Below are 18,148 nucleotides of genomic sequence, written 5' to 3' on the forward strand. Positions count from 1 at the left end.
TTCAAGATCTCACATAAATGCACTATATGAATATGCCACAACGCTACACATTTGTGCTAACAAGGCATGTAAAAAATGTGCACCAGTGGTTCAAATCTGTGTCAGCCAACAGGAGTGCTCTGGTTAGTTAAATATCGTTTAGTGGCGCAAAAGCAGCTCAGACTAGGCTGTGCCAAACACGAGGCATTTTAAAATCCAATTTAGGAAAAAAAAGGCTGTGGTAATAATCTATATTTTATGTAAAAAGCCAGTGTCATCTGTGTGAGCCACATGACTGCAGCAAGAAACCAGAACGCTAGTTTTTATTTTTCCTGCTTCCCCCCATGCCCCTGCCCAAAAAGTCCACTGATGAAAGATGAAAGCTGAAACACACTCCTTTCGCTCCACGGTGCAGAAGGACGTGACAAACCTGCTGTTGGGCAATGTGACCAGGTCAGTGTCGGTGACGAGGCGGTTGAGCAGCGTGGCGCGCATCCCCTGGTGTCCTGCTAGCAAGGCCCGGCACTTGCACTTCTCCCAGCAGTCGCAGTAGGCCGTCGGCGAGGTGCGCTTCAGCTTGCAGTCGTGGCCCTTGTGGCAGACACGGGCACACTCCGTGCAGCAGCACAGCGATCCGACCAGGCCACAGGTGCGGCACTCAAAGATGTCCTGCATAAGAAAATGGCAACCGTTTCCTGAAAATTGTCGGCAGCTCAAGCAAGCCCTCGCAGGGTCGTGCTCGTGACCAAACCGCAACGGAGAACAAAACTTTCAGCAAAAAGCTGATCGCGACACCCGCCCGCTGCGTCATTGAGACAACACGCTGAATGTCGTGCCGCATGAAAGTGGACATGCTGCTCAAAGTGATTAATCGACAATACAGCCCAGAAATGACACCTCCAGGTACCACAATTTGCAAAGTGGAATAGTGAGCAACCCTAAAGCTATATTCTCAAATGACTCCTTTTGGAGGTCTTTTCCCTCTGCGTAACACAATAGCCATATCAAGCTTTGCCAAAATGGCTGGCACTCTGACAGTGAACTCAAGAAACATGCAACAAGAGGTATGCTATTCCTTCTGTCTCATCTGGTTCTTCAGGCTTAGCTAATCAATTTCCACTGAAAGTAATGTCCCTGAAAGTATTGAGCCAAAAATCTAACTGTTGCTACCTCCCTACAGTCAATGGGTGAAAGCACCATGACTGCAAGGGCTCATGCCCACTGTCTGCTTTTCATGTCTTTCCTTCCCTTTCATCACAACACAGAGAGGCTCAATTATGGTACAACTATGCAATACTCAAAATGCATGCATATCAAGGACTTACAGCAGGAACAATTATTGGCAACACTGAGCAGCAAATTACAGTAGACTCTCGTTAATTCGAACTTCAAAATTCCAAGTGGATACAGCTTGAAAACTCGCTGCTTACAAATCGTGAATTGCAATATCTGCCATAAAATAATGAATTAGAAAGATAGCTTGCGAATTTTTTAAAATTAGTTGAATATATGTGCTTCGATTTCTCGGGCAAGTAATGCCTGCCTCTTTGAATATCCCAGCTCAAGAATTAGAAATATGTTATCTGAAACCGGCGATTTTTAAAAATTCTAGAAAACTTACAAATGATCACCCCATATAGGTTACCAAAAAAGCCCAAAGACATAGAATATGTGAAGGGCAGCGCTTCCCACCTGGTTGATGTGCTCGGCACCAGTCCAGGTGAAGCTGCAGGTGTCATTGCAGCAGAGCACGTGCAGGGGTGAGTCATCAGGTGCAGAACCAGGCGGGTAGATCATGTTCTGCAGGGCCCTGCGCGAACTTTCTCCCCCGCTGGATCCTCCAGACTCTTGCAGTACTCGCTGCGCTGCGTCCAGCAGTAACAGTGCTGCATGGTATGCTCTCCCGCACACCGCTGTCATGAAGGGTGTGCATCCCTGGGCATCCCTGAATATGCACACATGCAGGCAGAAACCATGTCATCAAACAGAGAAAGAAGTAAAAAAATAAAAACCACACCAACCTTGTCTGTAATATGCATTACACATAGTTATAGCTGTGACCTTCTCGCACAGACAACGGCATTTACCTGCCTTATTCACGGTAAGAGATGGGTCAAAGAGGAAGGACCAAAGCAGATTACTGGTCAAGGATTGACGCATCCCACGCAAGAAAAGTGCCCCAACAATGCCTTCTGCTTTTTTTTCCCTCTAAGTGTTTTGCATTCAGCTTATAAAAGGAGCACATGACAAACTAGGGTCTTCTTCTATGTGGTCTTATATGGCACACTTGAACCAGCTCCCAAAGCCCTGCAATACAATGCTCAACTGGCGCAAAGCAGACTTGGCATTGCGTCTCGAGGAAGAGAGAGATTTATTTTGTCATCCTTTGGTTGAAATCCGCTGGATTCAAAATGAAATTCTGAGGGTTCAAGTGCCAAAAACTACTATTTGATTACGTCGCACGCTGTAATGGGGAGGCTACGGATTAATTTTGACTACTGGGATTCTTTAACACGCACCCAATGCGACATCAACGTTTTTGCATTTCGCCCGTATCAAAATACAGCCATTGCACCCAGGATTTGATCCCATGACCTCATGCTTAGCAGTGCAGTGCCATAGCCACTAAGTCACCAAGGCAGGTGGCTAGATTCCAAGTCAAAATGTTACTCTTATGAGAATGCATTAATAGCAACACCAACTTGCCAACTAGCTGTCACCATTAGGACTTTGTGCTCACAAGTTCAGCCTTTTTATTTCAAAGCTTCAAAAACAACTAGTCTCTACAGCAAATACAGCTACAGTCTTAACCACTTATAATAATATTCAAATGCCAAGAAAATTGCATAGTTATAACCGGGTGGCGAACAAACATTAAAACATTTCATTTGGACAAGAGAAGCACGGTCGAACCCACTTATAGCATTACCGGTTTTAACAATACTCGAATGCAACAACGAGCAGCTGCCTTCATTCTGAACTTTCGAGTATGTTCTATGGTAAAATAAACCACCTATACTACAATGGTCCCATGCAGCATTATTGGCTACAACAATTTAATGTGGCTACTGGGTGTGTCTGCCAAAAAAGAAAGAATGTGAAATCCCGGAAAAGAAAGAAAAACACAAGCTGCTCCACTGCCCCCACCTTTTTTCTGGGCACCCCGGCATGCCTTTTAGTTGCCCTTCTCAGATCTCCCTTCCACACCGCTGATGTAAGCAAGAGGGTGGAAGGGGGATGTCGTCGATAGGTCGCAGCACAAAGAAGGGCGTGGCAAAGCAGGTGTGTTTTTTCTTCCTTTCTTTTTTTCAAGGCAACAAAGGTGGGTGTGACAAAGGGAATAACATTTTTTTCCTGTTTTTATTATTGTCTTATTTTCTTCTTTTGGAGCACACAGACTAGCTAGATTTATTTGTTATAACACATAACGTGGCGTGGCAGCATTGTATACAAAAGTTGATGGTGCATCGGCTGCTCAGTGTTATAACTGATATTGTTATAAGTGGGTTCGACTGTATCAGTTATAAAGCTGTCCAGAAAAGCATAGTTATCTATTTGCATAGAAGAGCACTTAATGCCTTTGCACAGAACCTTCAATCCTTTGAGGGCCCATGTCATACATGTATGAAAACAAAAACTAAGTTCCCAACGCAGCACTGCCATTTTATACTTCCCCAGCAACGCTGTGAATGCTACACAATTAGTGTGACCATAGAAGTCACACTCTGCATGTTTTGCATTCACTAGCTATATCGATCTGTTATGCTTTCTACAGAATAACTACTTAATAAATTACAAATGCAACGTGTGGACATAAGGTTATATGTCAAATTGCACATTACTTGTGCACCCTTGTGACATGCTATGTTTTGGTTATAAGCGCAAGCTGTGTGCTGTGTGTGCAAGCTGTGTGTGCAAGCTGTGTGCTGCCAGATAATTTGCACGTTACTGCTCAGCTTTGCCGCAATGCAGCCTTGTTATGTTGTGAAACATACCAAAAATGGAAAGGGGCCACTGTCACAGGACTTAGTACGCATTTCGTAATTATAAAGGCAGGCGCATGCCCTTTCCAGTCACAGTACAAGCACCCAGATGCCTAATAAGTATACTGGCAGCCATTCAGAGCCATCTTTGCCGTTGCTGAGCACTTGCCCTGCTGACTGAGCCTTTGTTTTGCCCGCCAAGTGTGTCTCGTATGCAAGATTATTACAGGGGCCTAGTACACGTTCCTTAATTATATGCCCAAGCACACACAATTTACAGTGAAGTGCAAGAAAGCCATCTGTGTTTTGGGAAAGATATTGAAAAGGAAAGCAGTCAAATGAAAACTTAGAAAGTAGAGGGGACGTTGAAAGCCAACAAAAGAGCTGGGATCTTTATAAAACTCTGAAGGCCTGCCGGTAAACTTACTAGGCGTCTCAGTGCTGGTACTGTGACCAGAGATGGCACCACAAGTGCATGCGTAAATCAAGGAACACATGCTATGTCGCGCAAAAGTGACAGCTTTCCCCAGTTAGTATGCTTCACTGCATAACAACTGTATTGCGGCGGAGCTAAAAATTTTAATTAATTCTGCCATGTCAACCAACATCGTGTTTCAGCAATTTTTGTGCATTTTGTTTAATTAGACCCACAGCATAATTTGACCAGTTTTGTCGGTTCAATCAGGATCGAATTAACTGAAGTCAACTGCATTGAGGTTCTAAATACATGGTGTTCTCGAGAAAAGATGACAAAAAGTTAAATACTTCATTATATAGACAATTTGGTTATACTGAAGTTCATTATATCAAGGTTTAATACTAAGAAATTTTTTTATTGTGCTGTTAATTTCTGGCTCCCACTAGGAGAGATGTTTTTCACTTTCCACTATGGTGCACAAGAATATTTGCCATATTCCTAAGTCACTGACCTGGCCATCAGCAGCTCCTTCAGGTGTGGCCTAAGTGCAACAGCTTCGCAAAGAAAAAAGAGAATTGTCAGGGCAGCATTGCGGTCACCATGCTCCCCTTTGCTCGCCTGTGGTAGTAGACCTGCACGCCACCAAAAGACAGAATTCAATAAATGCTTGCAATTAATGACGGGGCACTTTTGTAACAGAGCCACGAGTCTATTAAATGCCACCAAGAGGTTTGGTTGTTAAGGGGGGTCACAGCCCTTGAAAAGCGAAAAATCGCAAAAAAGTTGATTTTTGAAAAACAATCTTTTTGGGTTGTATGTCTCATACTTTACCTGTTCTGTAATTATCAGCACCTAATTCGACCACAAAGTACAAGAAGAACGCTACTTTTGAGGCCACCATGGCCCACAAAACATGCGCAAAAACTTTGCGCGCGCGCCATTTCCGGCCCAAGCGGCGGGCCCACGCCATCTTGGTGTCGTTTTGACCATGAATTCTTTGTTTCTGTTTTGCCGCCTTGCAAAATGACATCGTCGGCATGGTTGAGGCGCTACTGGCGTTTTCCCACGATGCGATGCGGAGCGCTGATTGGCCGGAGCAGCGCGTTCAAATCCAGGAGGCTAAAGCACCCCAGCCATTGGCTGCTGCTCCCTTCGATGCCGCGCCTGCCACGCTCGCGTTGTTGCCCCTTGCCCTGCAGCAGCACATCACCTTGCGCTATTCTTTTAGATTATTTTCTCAGCTTTTTTTTTTTCACTAGTTCTTTGATGCACGCGATGCCCGCAACAAAGGCCAAGACAGTGCAGATGTCTGGTGCGCGGAAGCGCTATATGCGACTTGTACGAACATCAAACTTCCTATCTTCCACAGCGAGTGCTGACTGCATAGACATTTGCAGCGGCGGAACTGTGCTGTCGGCTGTCGCCAGTCGAGTAACCGACACATTGGGTGTGCCTGGAGCCGCAAAAGTTAATTAGAAGCTTCTAATAAAAACATGTGTTCAACTTTAAGGCCTGTTTTCTCAGAATGTTTTTTTCGCTATTAGTGGTGCTGGGGAAGGTGATATCTCAAGAACCGCTCTTCAGATTTGTGTGGTTTTTTTTTTTTTTATTCTGCTGCTGAATGACTTTACTAGGGTGTAACAAGCTTCTTTTTTTGAAAGCTGGTGCAGTTTACTTATAATAAGCAATTAATTTCTGATGAATGTGGTCATTACTGGCTACATCAAATACAAAGTTGTGTTAAAACTTTTTGGAGGGGACATTAAATAAAAGGGCTTTGTAGCCCCTTGGGATATCTATCAAGGGATCGTCACAGTGAATTTCAGCTTCCTACGATGTCCTGGGATTTCTCCAGGCTCTTCCTCAGGCATAAGCATGAACCACCTTGTTAGACCTCAACAACTCTAGAACTAATAAACACACCTTCACGAAACTTTGCAGTTCCTCATAGTTTGGTGGTGTGAACGTACCCTGAAAGTTTCATCCCGCTATGTTAAAAAATAAGAAAGTTTGGTCTCCAGGGTAGCCTCCCCCCTTAAGAGCAATATTCTTTGCCCAAACAATGCTTCTTTGAAGTGCCTCATTTCACACAAATGCAGCACAAACTTACCAAGTTATGCACTACAAAAGACAATACCTTCTGTATATGATTTAAATTAAATAGTGGGGTTTAATGTCGCGAAGCAGTGCAGTGGCATATTGACGGGTTATTGTGATGGAAAGCTCCGATTAGTCTAGACCATCCTGGGTTCCTTAACGTGCATCGAAAGCACGGTACATGCATGTTTTTGCATTCCGCACCCATTGGAATGTGGCCGCCATGGCTTGAAATTGAACTAGCGACCTCGTGTTCAGCAGCAGAATCTCGTAGCCACTGAGCTGCTGAGCTCAGTCATCCAGTATATGCAGGAAATAGAGTTGAATAAGTGTGGAGCGCCGCCCATACTGTTGAGCCAAAACTCCAGTTCTTTATTTTCTTTACATTACCTGTTACAAGACTTCATGTTCGAACTGCTGCTTGTGTAATTTAGTGCTTGTCATCAGGTACACGTGGCACTGCTAGCAAAGGCTACCAATTGAGCAACGAAGATGCAAAAGACAATGCCAACTACAGTGCAGTCCACTTGTAATAATATCAAGACTAACGAAAAATTTGATTGTTATAACCTACTATCGCTATATGTGGACTGCCGTAAAAAAAAGCTGCCAAACACACCTTTGTAGCTCCGAAACCAATTTGCCACTTATACTAAAAAATAGGCATTGTGTAGACTAAAAATAAAATGTTTACCATATTTATTCGAATCTAGGCCGATAGCTTTTTTCAAATAATCATATTCCGAACTTTAGGGTAGACTTAGATTTGAGGATATTAAAAAACGCACCAGTTTTTCATTGAAACTGCTAAATACGGTGCATAGCTAGCGCCATCTAGAAAAGTCAGTATCACAGCCGCTACTAGCAGCGCCAGTACACAAGCGAGGTCGCCATTTTGACCTGTGTCGTGTCGGCCGTATCGGTGCGCGACGTGGTGTTATCGCGATGGCACCAAGCAGGAGCTGCCACTACAGTGCCGCTTTCAGGCGAAAAGTTGCGACAGCCGCAGAGGCATCGTCGAACCTTCAAGCCGGGCGGGACTTCGGCGTCATCGAGAAAAATGTCCGTCGTTGGAGGGGACAACGACAGCAGCTTTTTGTGTGCGCCGCAACAAGGATGGTATTTAGCGGACCAAAGAAAGGCCGTCACCACGAAGTGGAGACAGTTTTTGGCCGACTTTGTTCGTACGCAGAGAGCAGCTGCCCTTCCAGTGACAACAGAAGTGCTCCAAGCGAAAGCTAGGGAACTTTCGAGGGAGTGAAGCCTAACGTCAAAGGATTTGAAAGCCAGCCGGGGCTGGCTTCAAAAATTTATGAAGCGCTTCGGCTTCAGCCTCCGATGTCGCACTTGAATCACCCAGAAGCTGCCAAGCGATTTCGAAGAAAAGCTGATAGCTTTTCAGCGCTACATGCTGCGAAAGAGAAGCAGCAGGCTGCAACCTTGGGCAAATCAGCAACGCCGATCAGACGGCTGTGTATTTTGATATGCCAGTGGCGTACACTGTGAATGAAAAGGGTGCCAAGGAGGTGAAGGTGTGCTCTGCGGGCTACGAGAAGCAGCGCACAACTGTGATACTGTGCTGCACAGCTGATGGACATAAACTCCCTCCTTATATGATATTTAAAAAGAAGACACTGCCTGCTCGAGAAACTTTCCTAAGAAATGTCATTGTGCGGGCAAATGAGAACAGGTGGATGACGGGTGCGATGGTGGAAGAGTGGGTTAAGATTGTGTGGTGACGGTGTCCAGGAGCCCTTTGAACAAAGAACTCTCTTGCGAAATTTGCAGCTTCATCTTAAGCGATGCAACACTGCACTTTGTTGCTCTATCTTCTACTAACTGGCCCGTCCACTGCTGCTTCTGCAGCGCATTTCCACGCTCACCAAGAAGGGGGCAAAGGATTAGCGCCGCCTCGTTTCTCGATGTTTTTGTTTCTCTCCTCGCGCATAGCAACATTATGTGCGATACAGTGGCTTTACGGACGCGAAGCAGCTGGCGCTATCTTGTGGCGCACTGTGCCAACTAGTGGTGCTCTCCATGGCTTTTGCTATTGGCACAGCGCATGGGCGGGACGCGTTGAACGGTTAATGGCAGTAGATACGAACTCGCCTAGGCAAACACATCATTCCATCTTGGCATCGTTCGTTTGAGGGGCACTTAGCAATGCAAATTTCACGATTATTCTGCAAGGAAAACACCGTCCAGAAGGCAAAATTTTGATCGTTAGATCAGATATGCAGTGAATGACATTATTATATATGGGTTCTTTTCTCATAGCCGTAATGCATAAGCTGACACTCTTAAGTCGACTCATCGTTATAACCGATATCTCATCATATGTGGCATCGCTATAAGTGGACTGCACTCTATACACATAAGAATGCAAAGCTGGTAGACACTGACCAATGCCCTTGCTGTTGCGACCGTTGCCTGGAGAGGAAGAGGAAGCTGAGGAGTCTGATGGCTCGGGTGGCCAGGTTAGCGTTGGGATGGGGAAGTCCGAGTCCCGCTCGGTATCCTGAGACTCCAGCCCCGACAGGCTAAGCGCGGCCGACGTAGCCCTCCGCATCATCTCGCACAGCGACATGCTACACAAAGGGGAGGCGCCACAAGGGGTTACGCGCACAAAGGGCATCAACCATGGCGTAAGGGTACCATCGGCTAGTGAGCAACTAAATTAGCATATAACAGGTAGGGGTGTGCGAATAGTAATTTTTGAGCCCCAATCGAACAGTGCCAGATGAAAACATCACATGTTAAATAGTTTTTGAATATTGAACAGCCATTTTCACATCAATGTAAAACCGTGCTCATATCCCAGTATTCAAAACATCATCTAGTTGCTTCCATTATGTAGCACATTACGAAGTGCAGTTATTAAAAGCCCAAATAAAGCATTAGGAATAAACAAGCAGTTTGTTTGTATACTGGGGCTCTTCAAAACGTATGTGGTGATACATTATCAGCTTTAAGTTGATAAAAGTCTTGTAGGCCAATTAGTATATAAATCAGAAATGGGCATCGTCAGCAGAAATTGCAGAGAAAAATGCAGCCTTTTTTATTCTCTAGTTTGAACGGTCGCGGCTGATGGTGCTGCTATTTAGAGCTCAGATCACTTAAATGTAACTGCTTACAGTACTGCACAAATGGATATAACACAGTCTCTTCTGACTCCCATTAGCCTGCACATAAACTCAGTACGCGTATGTGTACCACTTATATTGCCGAGACGAAGTACCTGTTAAGGGGTCGCTGCTGGAAAATCCTGCAGACAAGTGATGACGCGAGGGAGCTTCTCAACAGCGTGCGCCAGCAGCAGAGGGGAGGGCGACGAGGGCAATGCGGAGGAGGAAGACACGCGATGTGAACGAACAAGGAGCAGAAAAAGAAACAGCGCGCTGTATATAGCCACATGGTATAAGATGCTTTGCAGAAGCATGGTGGAGGCTGTGGACATGCAGGGATTGCCTAGGCGACAGGAGCCTCTGCGCCAAGACTGAGTGGCACAAGGGCGCGAGTGCATCACCCAATCTCGGATAAGCCTAACACGACGTGTTAGCAACCTCAGAGGCTACGCTCCACTCTGGCGACTTCTCAGTGGCACGCACTTTACTTCAAAAGTAAAAATTTACTTTCCTCTTTTGCATTCCTTTGTCTTATTTTGTCTGCTTCATGTGGAGACTGTGAAAGCCAGACCTTAGGTGTTGCTTTTAACATTTGCAGAGTATTAAGAATTCTAAAATCCCAGTCCCGGGCTTCAATTGTCAAATATGGATGGCTGCTTCTATTACGTATTTTACACATGAAAGCAGGCTTTGAAAATTATTGTTTTGGTTACTGTGCAACGCCAAATATAATGACGATACTCACGAATCCAACGACTGCACGAAATAATGTTTCAACGAAACATACTCTGATTTACTCCAAAGGTTCAGCATCCAGATGTAGTACCAAACAATACCAACTGCCAAATGCAAGGTACGAGTGATATTTGAGTTTGAATGATTGCGGTTTAGCTGAAAGATTCTGGCTCCCAGATTAACATAGCACACTCAGTGTTCTTTACTACATAATTTCGTTTTTTATGTTTGTTAAGACTGCCTGAATAAAATTTATCCCATTTCTTGAAATTTGAAAAATTTGAAAACCATTAAACGAAATTTCATATTTTCAAACACTGACTGTTCAATTCAAAGAACGAATCTAATAGAACAGTATTCAATTAGTTATTCAACATTTGGAGTATTCGCACACCCCTAATAACAGCACTGGAACACCTTGTTTTTGCATTTCAACCTAGAGTTGTCTGTTTATCGAGGTAGGAACTAATGCAAGTGCAGCACTCAAGTTTGTTAGAATATTCAATATTTTCTAATATTCAAATGAACATTATGCTATTTGATATTTATTTTGGTTCAAAGTGAACAAACATGAATTTTAAAATGTAGAATTGAGAGTTTTGGTGAGCAAGTCACATTGCTGTTACATGGCTCATGGTAAAACAAGCCTAAGGCAAACTATTTCTTTACAGTTTCCAAGCAAGTTTTCGGACCTCAATTATTTTTAACACCCTGCAACGCCACAACCTTCTTTATTAAAGTAATGTATAACGGTGACCGAAGTGTTCAATGCTGCCCGGCGTCCTGCTCAATTATTCGGACAAAATCCATGTGCACAATGACGAAAGAATGGCAGCCGTGAAAAGCATCAGTGCCATTCAAATCGACCCTCACACTCTCGTTTCTGTTGGTAAGGAGGTTTCTGAACTTTCCAAGACTCATACAGCCAGTGCGAATAGATTGTCAGCTGAGCACCAAACCATAACTTAGGTTGCCCACACTTGGCGAAAAAGACTGCTGCTTTGGCCTCACAGCCAAAACAGTAGTACTTAGCAGTAGTTCGGCCACATTGCTTTGGCCTAACAGGCAAAGAAATGTTGCCATGAAAAAAATTTGCCACTGGCATGCCTGATGGCAGGTGGCAAACCATCGCGATAAGTTTGCTACTTAACGAGTGGCTCATCAAAGGCCCGGCACAGGATCATGCGCAGAACTGAGGACTGTAAAAGCGGCATCACATCCACATCTGAGGAGTCTACAATTTCAGCTAGCATGTCTACAAGTTCGTCTGGGCGCCTACTAGACGGAATGGGCTAGGCTTGCATGTAGGCAGACAGCACCAAACTGAACTTGTGCAGCACAGCTTAAACTGCAGGTGTCGTGGCATCACGATGATGCATGGCAACTGCTGGACCGCGTAATGGGCGAGCCGCGATGTGCTCCCGCTGATTCAACAATCACAAAATTTCGAGTACATAGGCTCAACCACTTGCGTTGAACTAATGTTTGTGCATAAAAATATCCAAATACTAACAGCACCTTGAAAAAGAAAAAAAAGAAACGATTTCAGAGATGAAGCTCCCTGAATCTTTGCAAAAGCTTTTTTTTAACATTTGAAAACATGTCAGTTACATAAAGGTTTTATGCAAATTTGGCACCTATTCGAACTATTCACTTCAAAATTATTCAGTACTTACAATCGACTTTGATTTCACTTTAAACTTTAAAACTGATTTCGCACAAGCATAGCTGCATTTACAGCTTTTAAGCAGTATAGGAGAACTCATTCTTGGGCTTGTTTGTTCATCCTTAAAGCAATAACTGTAGCGTTTTAATGACAGGCAAAAGAAAGGTGATGGGTCGAACATCACCCAAACTGTTGATACGAAAGAAAGGAGAGGAACACAGAAAAGGGCCTGTGTTGAAGAATGATGGTTTAACAGAACTTGTTCTTGGGCTAGTTGGTTCATACTTAAAGCAATAACCATTGTGCTATCATTATGGTTATTACCTTTAATTGGTGATATAAGTAGTTAAAAAGCACAAATAAAGGCCGCCTGTTATGAGTTTGTTCCACATCTGTGTGCTCAGTGCATCGTCAACTTACTTGCGGCCCGATAAAACAGCTATGCTTGAAGAGGACGAGAGGAGATCCAAGGAGTCCATGTTACCAGATGAGTTTTCTGAAAGGTAAGAACATCTATAAATCTAAAGAATCTAAAGTGTTCATGCACACTGCAAATATCTAAAAAAAATATGTCCAAGAAGCTATTGGTAAAGCATTTTTAAAATGCACATGCCAATACTATACAGCAAGGGACACCACTACAACAGCCCGACCCAAGCCCCAAACGTTATGTTTACCTCCAGATTCGTTCTCCTTATTAGATGTTGGAAAGCAGGTTGAGACAGCAGCATGAAGTATGTTGCGGTTGCCATCCCATCTTTCGTTGAGGATACTGTTAAGTGTTGCACGACCAGCTTCTGTATCTAGAACACAGACGTTAAGACGGGCCATTATGCAACTCAAATATTGTACTTGCATAAACAGAATGATGTAATGGGAGAAAAGGGGAGCCTCTGGGAAGAGAAAAAAAGGAAAGCATGGTTTTGAACATAAAACAAGATGCTTTATCAATAGAAAAACATGCACGCACACCCACACAGGCAAGAAAAGCAATTCAAGTGAATGCATTCGTCATTTGCCCAATAATATATACCTCTCTGTAGATGATTCAAACTTACCAGACGTGTTCTCCAGGCTATACAGTGTCTGGCGCACAGTTTCAACGTCCCCTCTGAGAATTGATGACATCAGAGTTTGTGCCTGCATGAAACCATGCAATGTTATCTACAACTGTAGACACAATGCAAACATAAGTGCACAAATGTGCAAGCATTAACTAAAATAACCACACAAAAGAAAAAATTAGGACAGTGAGAAATTCAATTGGGTGTGGGGATGCACAACTCACTTGTCCCCTGATATGTTGTTTTCCCGCATAACTCCCGTCTCCTGCAATCCGGCTTCACCGCGTGGCCTGGTGCCCGCGGCAGTCGGTGTGGTCGAAGCGCATTGCGAGAAATGGCGCAAGTGTGGCTCTGCTAACGCCACCTAACAGCGGGGTTACTGGGGCGCAGAAAGGAGAAGGCTCTTCCTCTTTGGTTCGGGGTCGGCCAGTGGCGCGCGCGGACGTTCTACGCTTCTGAGACCGTCTCGCGAGGCCTCGTTCGAATGCACCACCATTCGCGTGACAGTACGCGCGAACGACCAGGGTTGGTGCCCAGCGTGGTGCAAACATATTCGCTCGCTATCCGGTCGCGGTGAGTCGGACTTATGCGATTTGTTGCAAGCCCATCGGCATGTTTTGTGGAGAGCAAATCAGCTAGCAGGCACTAGTCTATGAAAGGTGCAATAAATGCCCTTGTGATTGTTTGCATTACTGTGTTCTCGTTCCTTTGTCCCAAGAGCACGGGTGAGAACCCCACACTGCTTCAGCCCTAATCTCCCCCATATTCTTCAAGATGGTGCTGAGAGTGCTCCTTGGAATCGTGTATGCTGTGGTGACATCCAACTTCACACCGCGTTTGACTCTATTTACGATTTCAAGCTTCATGGCAAAAGGCAAATTCTGCCGCTTCACGCTAGCCATCATGGCGACACTGCGAGAGAAGGCTCCCAAGGTGCAAACACAATAAACGAATAAAGTAGCGAGACAACTTGTACTTGCACGGCGAGAGCACAAGAGCCTCTGATTGGCTATCTGAGCAAGCACTGCGGGCGGGCCAGGATAATTCTTTGCAAGGGGGTGTCCACGGCTCGCACGACGCAGTGCGGTCATGGTAGGCAGAGCAGATGGATGAAGCCATGCTGGCAAACTTCCTCGCCGCTACGAGGGAAAGCCAACTTCTGGAGGCACTTCTGCACTGCTTGACATTTGATATACTGGGAGTCTCTGCTACTTTTGTTCGGTATAAGCGTAATTTTTGCTATATATGCTCATTGTAACTATACCGTGTTCAGAAGTTGTTCGATACAGAGCATAATTCAATGCAAAAGGGTTCAATATAGTATAGATTATAGATATATAAGCATGCAGAAAAGACTGAGGAGCGGGCTTCTGTTGAAATGAGAGCATTTCAGCGAAAGGAGACTTCATGCTCCACTTGCAAGCTCCACGCACCGCACACGACTGCAAAACTTGGCTGAGATGTTCACAGCAGTGTATGCTATCCGCAGACAATGTTTTTCACCAAGCCTGAGGGGTTGATTTGGACCCCTTTAAATATGGCACTTAAAATAACATTTTCTGTGAGATATTCCACAAGGAGTGACTATACATCTGACAAACCAGCCAAGGAAAGGCCTCCTACCTCCAGCGCGAGGACAACAATGCCAATCTGGTTCTTCTGGTTGGCTGCAGCATCCTTGAGTGGGTGTACACCCAAGCCCAGGGCCCGTACAGGAGGCAAATCCAGCCACTGGGGGTCACGAATGCTCTCGACACAGTCCTTGGCCAGAGGGTAGATGGTGCTGTTTCCATCGCGCAGCAATGTCAATGCTTCATTCTGCATGAAATTAATGTGCAATTAAGAAAAAAAATTTACAATTCTGTAAGAGACCTCATTACGTGCTTGCAATATTACCCTTATACAAGGGTCCTTCAAGGATAACCCAGATTTTTCATCTATTAGATGAAATACAAACAGGTGTACTGTGATATTTTTTTTACAATGTATCACTGTCCTTCTTCAGTATTCTTGAAGCATAGCCCATTAATTAAACAAGTGTGGAACAGTTCTACCTAAAACAGCAACAGCTTGTGTGTCGGTGATTATGGAACAGCAATGTGTTAACAAATAAGATTTCAAACACAAAATAACATCAATCTTAATTTAAACCAGCGTTCTTGAAGCAACGGATGCGCATTCCTAGACAATAGTTCAATCACGGCCTGATGCATGGCACTCCATGTTGTGACTGCCATTCTAAAGCACCAAAAATAATTTCACGTAAGTGGGACGTGGATTTTCTTCCTTTTGCTGCATTTTTCCCACCGAGGTGCACACCACACACTGCACTACGTGTGCAAAAACCATTGTCGCATGTCGGTAGCAATATGTGTGCCGCTTCAAACGGGCGATCAACAAACAAGATGGTGGCTGTGACGTGTTTACAGCGCATGCAATCGCTGCCAGTGCTTGGCTGTTTTTGTAAACAAAAATGGCGGCACCCATGCAAGTGTAATGTGGTGGTATTTTATGCAATTTTAGTGCAAAGCAATTGCATTTGAGCACATTTTGGAGCCTGCTAGCCTTGCGCGAGTAGGTAATAGGCGGGGTTAATTTTCAGCAAATTTTATTGGTGTGAGATTGTGGTACAGCGACACTTCATTGTCGAGAGGTATGAAATGCATTGAATCCTATGGGCGTTCGCCGGAGATACGAAAATATTTAGTTGTAATGGGATTTCGTTATCACGTGTTTTCACTGTAATGAAATCGTATACAAACATACTTTGTTGTTATATTGAGGTTCTAAATACATGGTGTCCTACGGACAATACGTTATAAAAAGTAAGTTATACGGTCCAACCTCGCTATATCAAACTCACAAAAAAACGCCGATCAGTTCGATATAGAGCATAATTCAATATAAGCCTGCTAAAGATTTGGCGGCAACGGCTTCGTCGCATTTATCAGAATTTACAGTCATCACCAAGCACGCGGAGGCCGGCACGCTTGAAGCAACTTCGGATGAACCACTTGAACACGGGCATGCATACGCGTCGGGCGCCGCGGGCACCGGGTCGAGAGTTTGGCCACTTTAGCTAATCTCCCCATTATTCAAGATTGTGCTGAGAGTGCTCCTCGGAATCTTGCACGCATCAGTGACATCCGACTTCTCACCGCATTCGACCCGATTTATGATTTTGAGCTTCACGACAATGGCTTCATCACGGCAACACTGTGGGAGAAGGCCCACAAGACGCGAACACAACGAACCTGAAAAGCAGAGAGACCACTCGTACTTGCACCATCTTGCACGATGAGAGCAAAAGAGCCTCTAATTGGCTGTCTGAGCAAGCGCTGCGGGCAGGACAGGATGATTTTTTTCCAGGGGGATGTCAATGCCTCGCCTGAGGCAGCGCGGTCAGGATAAGGAGAACGGTTGGATGAAGCCGTGCCGCTATGTTTTCCCACCACCACGAGGGAAAGCCAACTTCTGGGGGCACTCTTCCGCCGCTTGACGGTCGATATATCGGGAGTCGCTGCTATCTTTATTTGATGTAAGCGTAATTTTTGCTATATATACTCACTGTAACTATACCGTGTTCAGAAATTGTTCGATATACAGAATAATTCTATGTAAACTGGTTCGATATAGTCGGGCTTGACTGTATCTAGAATTTCATTATATCGAGGTTTAACTGTATATTGTTATGAAATGCTGTATATGTTACATTTGTCCAATATCTCCACTCATCTCACTAGAAATGCCAACCGCTGTGTGCATAGTTCTGATCAGTGTGTTGGTACTAAGTACTCATTTGTTTGCTTTTAGCTGAGGTAAGGAAGCGTAAGAGTTTTTTACACAAATTATATTTGTATTCTTTGCATTATTGCCATGGCTATGCTAGTCAGAATGCATATTGGTTCAGGGCTTTACTTATTTATTTATTGGCCCTCTAAATATTTCAGCTTAAATTCACAAATTCATGTAGAAGTTACATACAGGAAAAGGCTGTGAAGTGTCAATTGTGATTGCTCACTTATATTGCATAAAGGCATTACTTATTTGCCTCAGAACTAATAGTCTTCATTCATTTTCACAAAAATGAACACAAATACACAGGCAAGTAAGCTTTAGATCCAGTATTTTACTTAACTTGTTAGAGTAGGGACAACGAGAGCAAGCAACTCTTTTTTTATATATATATATATATATACTGGAGGGGTAATAACGCACTGGGTATAGCTGCCTGGGGCCATACAAAGCTTACTTAATGTACCATTTCAAACATCCCTATACGGAACAGTGCAAGGCATCTAATTATTGTGGCTTTTTTAAAGATGTGAGCTTGTAGCCCGACAGGCAGGTATATAAGCAATGTTGGCTTCTCATGGTAATGCCCTACAATGAAAACAAACCATGTAGTGCGACCGTCGGAAGCCAATGTTTTAGGTCTGCATGTGACCACAGCTCCCATAGGGAAAGGTAACCATGGCTTCGATTGCGACCCCACTGCACGGAATGCCAAAGAGTCATGCAGAGCCCCAAGTGAAATTCGTTTTGAAAGAATATTTCTTTTGCCAGTCTAAATTCAGCGTTGATCTTTAGCGTCCCTTTAAAATCCTTATGACCCCTTCTGTGTAAGCAGAATCCACTGGCGACATCTTTAGCACGCGTGCCAAACCTGGATGAACATTTAAAGCATTTGAGGCCCACCTCTCCGCTAATGGACAAGGAAATCTGACGTTGGTCCAAGCCAAGGAACGACTGCAGGTAGGTGGGGAAAGGGCTGTCCTGCTCAGCACGTCCAGTCACTATGTTGTACACCATGTAGCTCAGCTGGCCACCATTCTTTACCACAGCATGGATGCCTGATTAAGGAGAAAAATGTGTTTTAAGATCACAAGGAATCAGAACATTGTTTGCAAATGATTACTTGATAATAGTGGCACAATCATAAATGGAATTACAATTAGTTTATTTCAGAGCAGCTTTTGGAGCAGCCAAAAATACATTTCGCAGCAGTAAAATGGACTTTCAGTGCAGGTTCATGAAAGTGATTGCAAACTATATTATATGGAACTTTTACAGTGGGCAAC

General features: G+C 44.2%; 1 protein-coding gene across 10 annotated transcripts in view; it reads right to left on the reverse strand.

Annotated features, from left to right (window-relative positions):
• Positions 1 to 18,148, reverse strand: part of hyd (E3 ubiquitin-protein ligase hyd) — a 141,334-nt gene that overhangs the window by 82,889 nt on the left and 40,297 nt on the right. For 6 of the 10 annotated variants that reach the window (XM_075695785.1, XM_075695783.1, XM_075695786.1 and 3 more), the window contains 10 exons: positions 17,766 to 17,920; positions 14,691 to 14,885; positions 13,062 to 13,143; positions 12,681 to 12,806; positions 12,424 to 12,499; positions 9,716 to 9,769; positions 8,881 to 9,065; positions 4,892 to 5,012; positions 1,672 to 1,924; positions 410 to 648 (listed from right to left, as the gene is read on the reverse strand). In XM_075695785.1, the coding sequence (XP_075551900.1) occupies positions 410 to 648; positions 1,672 to 1,924; positions 4,892 to 5,012; positions 8,881 to 9,065; positions 9,716 to 9,769; positions 12,424 to 12,499; positions 12,681 to 12,806; positions 13,062 to 13,143; positions 14,691 to 14,885; positions 17,766 to 17,920 (1,486 nt within the window). The remainder of the gene's footprint in view (positions 1 to 409; positions 649 to 1,671; positions 1,925 to 4,891; positions 5,013 to 8,880; positions 9,066 to 9,715; positions 9,770 to 12,423; positions 12,500 to 12,680; positions 12,807 to 13,061; positions 13,144 to 14,690; positions 14,886 to 17,765; positions 17,921 to 18,148) is intronic. The other 4 variants (XM_075695788.1, XM_075695787.1, XM_075695789.1 and 1 more) reach the window with 1 other exon arrangement.

Source organism: Dermacentor variabilis, chromosome 6 (genome assembly GCF_050947875.1).
Source record: "Dermacentor variabilis isolate Ectoservices chromosome 6, ASM5094787v1, whole genome shotgun sequence".
Lineage (NCBI taxonomy): Eukaryota > Metazoa > Arthropoda > Arachnida > Ixodida > Ixodidae > Dermacentor > Dermacentor variabilis.